At 38.9% G+C, this 12389-nt stretch overlaps 1 protein-coding gene across 1 annotated transcript in view; it reads right to left on the bottom strand.

Annotated features, from left to right (window-relative positions):
• LOC150078290 (myoferlin-like) overlaps window positions 1-12389 on the bottom strand; it is a 452265-nt gene that overhangs the window by 318298 nt on the left and 121578 nt on the right. The window contains exons 26-28 of the mRNA XM_090384525.1: window positions 9484-9563; window positions 9279-9393; window positions 2767-2869 (exon numbers count right to left, since the gene is read on the bottom strand). Of these exons, the coding sequence (XP_090240651.1) occupies window positions 2767-2869; window positions 9279-9393; window positions 9484-9563 (298 nt within the window). The remainder of the gene's footprint in view (window positions 1-2766; window positions 2870-9278; window positions 9394-9483; window positions 9564-12389) is intronic.

Genomic DNA, 12389 nt, shown 5'->3' with positions numbered 1-12389 from the left:
AAAATGTGGGGACTTCTTTGATCAAGGCATTAAACAACTGATCCATAGATGGGAGAAATGTGTTACTATACATGGAGAGTATATAGAAAAGGATTAAAGCTCCTATGAAGTTTCACCTTTCTAAGGCTATTATTTCTAGGTAAGGGTACCAACTTTTTGATAGCCCATCGTATGTTGTGTAAAATGAGCAGTAATGGGTATTGTACTGCTAGAAAATTAATAGTTTGCTGTGGTGACTGTAACGCTTAAAAGAAGTTTCTAGAGGTAAAAGCACTCCAGCAGTAGCGTACCAACCCTTTTTCAGGCCCCTACTTAATTAATGAAAATTGCAAAAAGAGGAGACAGCCAAAGACGCCGGGCCCCTAAAGGGTCCGGAGGCAATTGCCTTGCCTGCCTACATGGTAGCTACGCCACTGCACTCCAGGGCTGGTTTAAAATAGTTGGGGGGGAAGTAGGTGTAACGCATCCGGGCTCCAGACAGAGCCTAATATGCCTCCTTTAATACACGTTATGGTGGAGGGCTGTGAGGCGATCCTAGTGAAAACGCAAGATAACTTTTCAGCTTTCCACGACTTCGCCACTGAATTTCATAGGCAAAGGACGCTTCTGCGCCTGGAATCCTGGGATTTGTAGTGCAGCATAGAGCAGTATAGTGTGTGGTTCTTGAGGTTGTTTGACTAGATTTCTAAGAATTTGGATAGCTGGAGTCACGCTCAGGTTCCCCATCTCTTCTGGCAGGAATAGGTCTATTCTTTGGGAAGACTAGGGTCCCTCGCGGTGGAGTAACACTGCGGTAAATCAGGCTCCTGTGATTTTCAGGTGAGGATCTTAGTGTTCTAGAACCCAGCTGTGAGTGCCAATATGGAAGGTGTAAATGGGAATGTTTACTGTTTTAATCACAGAAAAGATAATGCGAAAATTTATTTTTATTTTGTTACACAGAGCATTAAAACTACGATAAATGAATTAGCTTTCGGCTGGATGGCAGCCTTCATCAGATTAAAATACTTTGAATGGCAGTTGGAATAGAGATTCTTGGCCAACCAACATATGGCAGTGCATCTCTATTCCAACTGCCATTCAAAGTATTTTAATCTGATGAAGGCTGCCACCCAGCCGAAAGCTAATTCATTTATCGTAGTTTTAATGCTCTGTGTAACAAAATAAAAATAAATTTTCGCATTATGAATCCAGAGCACGTAGGCCTGTTTTATTATGTACAGAAAAGATAAATTCATTTAAATTAAGGGAAAAAAAAAAATCGAACGCACCTGATATGTAAACTCACTGCGTATACTAATCTAATACATCCAGAGAAGCTCTTCTGCTGTGTGAGTCACCTACTCAGAAGATCCAGTCAAAATCCGAAAAGTTAAAATCCCCCATTATTAAGATATTCTTATTTGCTTGCCCACTCCATTTGTCTGTATAGATATTTGTTATACAAATCACGATTATTTGTCGTATTATTTACTTCTACTTTCATTTTTATTTTCCCAGTGTTATGTCACACCAAACTGCCTTAAAATTGCCCTGCCTACCAGCAAACCTGAATGCCCTGCCTTAGATTTTATGTGCTTCTTAACTAAGAGAATATAATTCCATTCCCTTAATCTTCATCCTATCCTTTATGCACACATTGTAATCATCATTCAAATCTTATGTGTTAAGTGATTAGATCCCTAGTATCCAATGGAGGATATCAAGGGGGAAATATCAACCCCCTAGAAACAATATACTGTACACATTTTTTAAAATGCTTTATATATAAAAAATATTCACATACAAAATATAAATTACATATATATATATATATATATATTTTTTTTTTTTTTTTTTTTTGAAATAATAATAGCAATAATACATACTTCTTTTAACAAGAAAAAGAAGAGAAATTAAATAATATAATTAAACATATTTTTCCGCTGAGTGAATTTTTCTTAATTTTTCATTATTTGCTATTTCTTCGTAAATTTCTTCACAAGAATTAGCAAAATTGCACTTAACTTGTAGTATTGCTTTCAGCGTTTCTACGAAGCTGGGCTTTTGTTGACGTCCACAGCTTATTTCCTACCGGAAAAAAAAAAAAAAAACATTTTCCGTTGTACCATTGGTTCCCGGAAAACAATGCAAATTTTTGCTTTATTTTCCGGGACCGGGACAGTTTGCAATGCAGGTCAAACGACTGAAATCCTTTATATCGTGTCTGGGTAAAATTGCAGGAACTTTCAAATTTAATCCTAACTCGTGACTTTTTTTCATCATTTCCCTATATAAATAAATAAATTTTCTGCTTATACTCCGGGACGACCAAACGGTCAGAGGAGTTTACAAGATACACAGAATACAAGAAACAGTACCGTATTCAGCAGTCACGGGGTTGAACCCCGGTCACTCAAGGCACGTGTACTTATGCACCCGCGCGCCTGACCACTAGGCTACGGCGGCCGTGGTAAATCCTCAGATCTCCTATTGTTAATATCACCTTTTGTGCTCTTGAACGATGAATGCTGCTTTCCAACGACATTAACTTCTGCTCCTGGCAGACATATCGTAGTCTTATTCCACGGTTTCCACCTATTTTTTTTACACAATATTTTTCCTGTATCCTTAACGATAGTGTCACCAACAATATCTACTTCCTGGGTGACCAGATATTTATGCTGTTGAGGACGTCGTCTGAAGCTAGGGCGTGGGCTCCATCGTTGAGCTGAGCAATGAGGAAGTACAACAGTACCAGGGAGAAGAGAAAAAAAAATCGCTTACCTTCTTCATCCACTGCTCTGTGTAGATCTACTTGCCATATATCTTGCCATTCCCAACAAGGGGGAGTTTCAATTTCGTCTCGTGGTGTTGACGAATCTCCTCGCTATAAATATAAGTAAATAACAATAACTACATATTAGACGAACTATTGAAAATAAATTGTAAATATCAGAATAGTTAAGTTTGCTACGTTAGATTTGAGTAATGTTACCAATAATAATTTATTCTATTTAATCACCGAAAAATGTTATTGTAATTTTTTTTTTAAATAGAATTGCATATATAGGAGGAAACATCGTTATTGATAAAAGTAAAAGATAATTTGCTATTTCGAAAAGATAAGTTTTCGAAAATTGGCTAGTATTTAATGAAACACTCTTTACCATGTGAAATACGAGTTTATTGGTATTGCAAGGATGAATTGATAGAATTTGACAAAAATTTTCAGTAAAAAATTAAATTTGGCCGTGTTTCGAATTACTCTATTGAAATCCATCTTCTAGCCTTGGTTTTGAAGAAGACTAACTTATCATAGGAGAGAACATGCCTGTACCGTACTGTCTGTCTGTCTGCGCAGTAGCTATAATCGCCGTCCCCACACCGGGTGGAAAAGGCCCGAGTTCGAATCCTGTCGGTGACGCGAGAAACTTATGACTTTTTTTTTTTTTTTTTTTTAAACACCGTGACTTAGTCGATTTCAGGTGTGAATAGCAAGGTCTTTCCGGGGTTATATCCAGCAAAACAGACAAATCAACCAGAGAACACACTCAATTTATGATGGACATATTACACATGGGAGACGAGTCAGTTCTCGGGTGGTCATAATATGACACTGTATTGCACTGTCTACGAGGTCTGGATTCGACTAATGTTGACGATTGGAGGAATTTCTGGAGTGCACTTCAGAGATCCAGTAATCGCGACTTCGAGTGAAGTGTAAAAGGTAAGAGTTTTTACCTTTATTTGTTCCGAGTTTTTTTCCACCACAACATGCAAATCGGCCGTGAATACACACTACAGGCGGTACGGATATGAGCGACAAGCACCTATGCCGTTAAAATAATAATTTTAATTTGTGTGCTAGACGTAGAGTGCGATGAACTAAAGTTAAACTCGTTTTGTAAGAAGAGCGAATCTCTGAGAAATTGAGTAGATGTTTTGGGAAATACAAATTTGTTGGGCAGGCTCGACAGTTACTCTTACAGCTAGGTGATGCTTTTCTGAAAGATAAGGCTTTGGTTTGTTCCCAGCGAGATAATTTTAGTGGTGCCGGGGGGGGGGGCTCAATTGTTAAGAAAACCAGACTATTTTCCAACATAATGATAAATGGTACAGAACTAGAATTATTTGCCTGGTGCAAAAATATAATTTTGCTAAATTAGTTGTCAGTTCTTGAGAGGACCATTAATCGGGGTTATTTAACATATTTTTCATTAATTTTTTTTCTATTTATTTTCTTCCAGATCTTGTTGATCATTCAGTAGGTTTCCCCTCGTGGGTAGCACAGTTGGTATAATCACCGGCCCCTCCACAACGGATAGAAAAGGCCTGTGCTAAATACAAGAAGAGGAAAAACAAACTGCGATGCGGCAATCTGTAGCTCTCTGTCGATGCATTCACCGTGTAGCCACCGCACATTTCAACCACAGCAAAATGTACGGTGGCTACACGGCCAGTTTCTGAATTGCGAGCTTCTCCTTTTGCAAATTTCGGTAACCTAACCTTAATATAATAACACTAATGTGTTATTATATTAAGGTTAGATTACCGAATATTACCGGTATATTCGGTAATTTCGGTATTATAAGTTGGCTAATATTATTATATTAGCTAACCTTGGTTTATTTCCGTTCCATACCTTTAGCCAATTTCCATAACCAACTGTACACAACAGTGTTACAACAGGTAGTCCTTGAGGTTGTCACAGACATTCTCTCAGATATGCCAGACATGCTGTACTTGCTACCTGGGAGTCTAAAACGATGATGGAACTGATATTCGAGTGATATTCAAGTCAAGTGGACCCAATTTCGGCGAAGTCCGGAGGTCTGTGATAGCCAAATCCTCTGCTTGCACCTTCACGATGGTGGAACTGTTAGTAATTTTGGGTATAACCTCCATGCACAAACACATGGTGGGTGACCACCCAGGTGTGAACCAAGGTAAAGAGGGGTCGAGGTGTGGCGCCCACACCACATGGAGGAAAGCCGCCCCTCTGTATTACCAGGCAGTACTAGGTGGTAGATGACTCTCATCAACCGGTGCAATACCACCACTTTGCTTATTGGAGGCTTGAAGTGGTGGAACCCATGTTTAGTCTCCAGAGCTAAGTTCCGGTCAACCCTTCCCTATCACTTCCATCATGCAGTATGATTGACGACTTTTGAGGTTATGATGAACATCGTGGCGAGATCCAATCTTCCTTACATTTCTAGAGTACAGCTCTAAAACGGTGTTCGCAGGCCGGCCGCTAGTTAGTACACCGGACCGAACCTATTGTAACTCTCTAGGAGGCTTCCGGATTAGCTAGTGTGCCAATCCGGAATGATCCTGCTACCTCTTGCTAGATCTTGCTACCTCTACTCTGCCAGATAGTGACTGGAGGGAGTGCGAGTAGTGTGTATGCTGGGGGCATTGTCAAGGCCACATTATGTTAAGGACCTGGGTATATTCTTAGCATGTGCACGCCATATCCAAAAAATTCATTACTTTATACAGCATGTCCCCTCCTTTCATTTTCTTAAAATTGAATATATCATGACTTGTCAAACTAAGAGTAAGCTTATCTGCGAAAAGATCTAAACCTCCCAAACACTTCCTAATTCGTTTCACAAATATACGTGGTCTCACTTCTAATCTCTACGATGTCCATTTCCACTTGCAGTCTGCCATACCCCATGTACTTTTTCTGACAGAATCTCAGTTATCAGTTGATTCAACTACTGCTCATCTCAGTTGTCCAAATTATTCGTTCTATGATTCCTTTCCCCTCAAAGGTGGTACTTGTGCATATGTCCGTTCCGATATTCCCTGTTAGAGACTTGGTAATTTGGAATCTCCTCTTTTCGATCTGCTCTGGCTTAAAATCTCTCTACCTCATTGTGTCAAATTCATCTGTTGTCTACTGTTCTCCCAATTCCACTAATCACTTGGAGCTCTTTGACTTCCTCTCTTTGCAACTTGACTTTCTCCAGTCCAACTTTCCTAACAGTGAGGTAATTTTCCTTGGTGATTTTAATGTTCACAACTCCAGCTGGCTTCCGTTTTCTCCAGTGGGGCAAAGACAACTTAGTTGATTTCTACCCTTCTAAAACTCAGTCTTGTCTTATATCTCGCAAAAAGGATTCTTCTGCTCCTATGCTTATCTTTGGTGACACTCCGATTTCTAGGCAAAATGATATATCTCTTTTGGGGATTGTTGTTGTTGTTGTTATTTGGTTTTTAGGAGCATTAGCAACTAAGGCCATATTGCTCCGGGATATGCGGTGGTCATTCCCTGAATGACCTTTCCGCATCCTCCGTATTTGGTGGTGACGGGCTCGAACCCCGGTCTAATCAAGAAGCGTATGCTACGCACTGCTGCTCCTTCCCACCTGGCTACGGAGGCGCCACTTCTGGGGATTACCTTGACTTCTAATCTCTCTTGGCACAAGCACATTACAAATATTGCTTGCTCTGTATCGAAAAAAACTTGGCTTTCTCTTTCGCTGTCGGCGTTACTTTTCTTCCAAACAGCTGTTCACTCTGTACAAATCGCAATCCGCCCTACCATGGAATATTGTTTCCATATCTGGGATGGTGCCCCCAAAACCTCTCAGGCTTCTTGATTCCGTTCAGAAGAGGGTAGTTAGGTTAATTAATGATTCATCTCTAACAGGCCTCCGTAGCCGAGTGGGCAGGAGCGGGAGTGCAGTAGCATACGCTCTTTGAGTAGACCGGGGTTCAAGCCCCTGACTGCTGAATACGGTCGATCTGCCAACCCGCACTGGACCAGCGTGGCAGATTATAGTCCATTTCCCTCAGCATGAATTGTTGAGGAGGCTTCCACCCTGCAGTGGGTTGATAATGGCTGCACTTTACTTTTTTTTTTTTTTACTTTAACAGAGTCTCTCCACTCGCTGTCTCATAGATATACTGTTTCTGCTGCATGCCTCTTCTACAGATACTTCCATGGGCACTGTTCTTCTGAATTAGTTTCTATAATTCCCGCTCTCTTTCAAAACAGTCCGAACACGTGCCGCTACCAGCCAACATCCATTTACTGTCCAACTTCAAACTCACAGAACCAACTTTTCATCTTCCTCGTTTATTCATTCAACTGCTGTTTTCTGGAACAACCTTCCTTCGTACGTATTTCCTGAAAATTACAGTCTACAGAAGTTCAAGTCTAATTTCAACAAATATCTTCTTTCGTCTTATCAACCTCCAACCCAAGCACGGTACTAAGTACTATAGGTTCCAATACCTCTCGTGTTTGGGGTTTACATAAAAAAAAAATAAATAATAAAAATTAAGCTTAAGTTACCAAAATTCGCATAAGGCGAAGCCCGCAATTCACAAATTCACTTTTTTTTTTTGTGGCAACACGGTGAATGCATCGGCAGTGAGTTACAGACTTTGCCGCAGTACAGTATGTTTTCCCTCTTCTCGTACTTAGTGAAGACCTGAGTTCCGTCAATGACACGAAAAATTATGGGTCTTTTTTCACAATGTGTCTGAGTTAGTCGGTCTCAGCTGAGGTGGGTTTTTGACCCGGAAACTCGGATTTTCCATCCAGCAAATCGATCACAGAACACACGCAATTTAGACATGTATAGTGCAATATGGCCTAAGTTTCTAATGTGCCTAAAACCCGACTACAACTAATTCAGTAGGTTTATGCTATTTTTAAGCTTAGGCACATTTAATTTTTATAAAAGGACAAGAAGTGGAGAAAGCAGGGTACAAAAGTTTAAATTAAAAAAATATAATAAAAAGTAGGTCGTGGAAAAATGCCCCGCGTTTGAGACAACTTTACACAAACGTATTTTTTTAAGGAAACAGTCAGGCGGTGGATCCGAACGCGGACAGCTCTTTCCATCTCATCTCATGAGAGCTCAATCGTGTTTAGATACGGTGGTAGTAGTAGTGGCATGTGATGCAAGAAAGCAACTGTATGAGCTTATGCAGCATCAGCAAAATAAATAAAATAAATTTAAAAAATAAATAAAAATTTACACAACAATTCCCTCTAAAATGTTTGTCCAGTTCCTCCTTAAATTTATTTAACCTATCAACTTCCACAACGACAAGATTGAAGTTTGTTCCAGCAATTAACAGGCTGAACAGGCCAATTAAGTATCATAAAGTCACTCTCATACACACGGAACGATTCTTGAACAATACGTCTTGTGACATGGCGCATTTTACTGGTGGAAGTAACAGTTACTAGATGGATAAACTATGAGCATGAACGGATGCACCTAGGCAGCAACGAAGTTAAAGTAGGCTAGGGCATTCAGATGTTGATTCACAAATATCAGAGGTGCTTCGTTTGTGCCACCAGCCTGTTGACTGACACTAATGGATCCATTGATTCATTGCACTTCCACCATACCTTTGCTTTACCGTCAAGCATCGAACAAATGGAATCGGGAATCACCGAACCAGGCGACTTTTTTTTTTTTTTTTTTTCTTCTACTTCTTAAATGCTCCTTTATCGTGTTTCTGTGTCCGTGTAGCTAGTTTTTCATATTTGACAAGAGACCACTGGTGAAGTCGTTGAGGCAAAAAATATTCAAATCATTATTATATAATGGTACCGGAGCTTATCGCGCCTATCCATGTGGTGTATTTTGTCTGTAAAACTGTGTTCACGAGCTGATTTGTGTTATGTGGGATGGAAACCTGGAATAACTCGAGAAGATACCACACTCTCTCTCTCTCTCCCCCTCTACCGGAAATCGCCAACTACAGCCGCGAAATTTTACACCATACGAGTAATAGTATTCGCCATATAGTGCAAGGAAGCTTTTGCTGTACTAGCAAAAAAAAACACAAGTAGATAAAAAAAATACAAATTACTGTATATGCTTCCCTCCTCACACAAGTAACTATCCAGTTGACCTTTGAATTTATTCAATCTGTTAGCTTCAACTACCTGCGAAAGCAACTTGTTCCAGCAATTTTAACTACAGCCTCGATATTTTATATCCCTACTAGTAGGATTTCTAATCTGAGGTAATGCTCATTATGTTATTTTTCAAAGTTAAATACGAAACGCAGAAGCCGGATTAAAGGAAATCATGAACGATGGTCTTATAATGCTTCCATAAAGCTTTCATTCGCAAAAAGATTGGACACCGTTTGTCTAAAACTTTGTTATACTTCTAAAAAAAATTTTATTCCTTTTTTTATTTTTTTTTATTAGCTTTACAAGTCAGTTAGTGTCATATTTATTACAATATGCAGTAGTCTAACATTGCTCAAATTAACAGAGTTCGGTTATTCGTTTGTTTACAAATAAAACTTACTACATCAGTCCATGTTGTAGACGCTGGTAACCATGGTCCCCCTGGAATTCGATACTGATTCTCGAATACATCTTCTAAGAATGTTCTTCTGCCAGCGTCATCGTCATAATGCATACTGTATGAAAGAGAAATTTGATTAAACTAAATAACTTAATATAATCAATAGTTGCTTTAATTAAGCCCAATAGAAGCAAAATTTGAATACCTGGGTTCTGGATGAATAAACCAGTCACCTTCAAATGCCCATCCTTCCGGAGCTATGAAACTGTCTCGGGGTAGACTAACCTAAGGGAAAAACGGTTGATAAAAACAAAAAAAAAAAAACAAAACAAAAAAAACAACATGATATACATTACAAGTATTAAATATGTTAAAATATATAAGTGTTACATGAGGCCTGATGTAGCCGAGTGGTCAGGAGGGAGAGTGCATAGCACGCGTTCCTTGAGTTGTCCGGGGTTCAACCCGTTACCACTAAAATACGATAAATATTTGTATTGACGATTTATTGTAAAATCTACTGACTTGGTTGTCGTGCCGGAATATAAACAGAAAAATTATTTTTATATAGTGTAATATAAAGATTACAGTATAAATAATAAATATACAATTTTTAATACTGATACAGTATTTATGGTTAAAAAGTTCCTAATAATGATCATTTCCACACTACAGCATTCCATATTATCTTCAGCGATTTTAATTTACCTCCAAATCTTAAATTAAAAAAGAAAAACATCTTACTATTACAAACCACGGGCTTACTGTCCGAAATTTAATGAATGAAAGTCCCACAAGAGGAATTGACATGCCCAATCTTATATTAGCATCCACATAGTGCATCCTTTAATACGCTGCCAGAAATTTCTTCTTTTCCTACATTAGCATACACCCACGCACTAATCAAGACTCATTTTAATGTTCTGCAGACAAAGGAATCAAAGATAGTAGTTTCTTCTATATTCGTTAACATCGAAAAAAATTCACTGCAGCGGTAGTATAGAACATGCTTCAGAACTATAAACCGTACTTTGCGGTGACTGAACTTTATCGCAACATAGGCAGCATCAAAGAAAATTACTATAGTGTCAAGGACTAGGGAGTGGTGTGCTAGGTAACTCAATCATTATTTTAAACAAAAACAGGTCCTTCAGAAAAATGGAAAACTTCCGACCAGTTACTGATAAAGTTGACTACTTTGTTTTTTTAATAAACAGATCGAGCTCAATTAAGTAGTACATTGATGCCACAACTGCGAAGGGTAGAAATCTTTACACAAACCACCTGTTGACTTAAGCTCTCCCCCTTCCAGAAATGGGTGGACTTTATTGACAAGTTCTCATCGATACAGAATAGACTACTACAAAGGACAACTTTTCCGGACAATTTGGAACACTTTCCAGAAAGTCATGCCATTCATATCAGTAAAATCTCAGAAACGCATAAAACAATTTCAGTTTTTACTAATAGGAATGAATAATACTTAATTATAGATGTATTATTACTTTATGCTATCTTATCAGTTTAGATAGTTGCTTCCCTCATAGTGTGGAATACAGACAACGAAATTATTAAGCGACAGCATAATGCTAAACTTACTGAATAAAATTTAATCTATAAGACTGACGGAGAAAGCGCCCAAAGAAACATAAGTAAATACAAGGATGGATTCATAAGTAATACCTCTTTGGTCATAGAAGTATAAAGTTGAAATTTACATAATTTATTAAACACTGGAAGGCATGTATACGTTATTCCGCCTTGTTTATTAATACATTTTTTCCGTCGTTCTTTCAAACTCACATATGGATTGTGATAAAATGATGGATCCTACTATTAAATCCAGCCCGTTAGTGTCTTTTTCAGATCCTTATCATTCCAAGTATTAAGGAAGATATAGGAAGCGATAATTTAAAAAAAAAAAAAGTCCGGATCATATGCGGAACTCTCCACCCTAGGTCTACAATTTATTTTATTTATTTATTTCGTATGATGTGATCAATACACGAAGGAACCAGTTTTTTCTTGCTTCCTTCGTGTATCGTGATAGCCGGGATATCCAATCAACCGGTTGGTTCGGCACCATCGTGATATCCAGTCCGAGGCGGGAATCGAACCCGCGACCTTTGGGTTGCCAGGCCGGCACTTTAACTACCCGGCTAGTCCCGTCGGCATTTTTTTTATTCATACTGGGAGAGTGTGGCATAGCATTATTATGGTGTAATGTGATTTGGTGTCCTGTTAGGGGCTGTTTTTTTTTTATAGCCTTATTAAGCTAACAACTATTTGGCAGTATCTTTCCTTATTTACAATCTGACCTTTCTTTAAAAATATCAACCAAAATTGGGTCTTCCTTGTCCCAAAATATTATCGCCATCACTTTTTGTGATGATCTGGCAGTTTGAGACTTTCTTCACTGGACATGACGGGTATGTCATGTCCAGTGAAGTCCTAACAGACTTCACTGACTTATATCAGTAGTGTCTTTAGAATAAGGGTCGTGTTGGAAGAGCTCATCACCTGTTATCAGGCCTATAAAAAAAAATCTCCTTGAAAGCTATTGCACTTCTCCAACAGGTCTTGGTGGATCACCTGCCTGGAGAATTTCATTTCTCTTGTTCGGATACACATTTGTAGCACATTTTCCTATAATCTGATGTGCCAAAAATGATTAATACACTTATCTTCGAAAACATTCTAGTGCTTGCATCATTTCATGTGGTAGTTGATCTGTCTTTTTGAATCATTTCATCCAAAATTGTAATGTTTTCTTCAATGCACACAGACGTTGGTCTTGCGCTCCTTGGCCGGTCACAAATGTCAGTGACTCCTCTTTTAAAACGTGCAAACCATCTATGAACATTACTTGGTGAGGGGAACGAAGTGGTCCTCTTACCAAGAAAGGCTTAAGTTCTGCAAATTGCAGCGGCTGGAGACTAGGCACCTGCGAGATTGTTGTTGTTTGGTTTTTAGGAGCATTACCAACTAAGGCCATATTGCTCCAGGGATATGCGGTGGTCATTCCCTGACCTTTCCACATCCTCCATATTTGGTGGTCACGGGCTCGAACCTCGGTCTAATCAAGAAGCGTGTGCTACGCACTGCTGCTCC

This window comes from Mastigoproctus giganteus, chromosome 11 (assembly GCF_048544385.1).
Source record: "Mastigoproctus giganteus isolate SK-2022 chromosome 11, ASM4854438v1, whole genome shotgun sequence".
NCBI classification, from domain to species: Eukaryota; Metazoa; Arthropoda; class Arachnida; order Uropygi; family Thelyphonidae; genus Mastigoproctus; species Mastigoproctus giganteus.
This window is presented reverse-complemented; position numbering and strand designations above follow the sequence as displayed.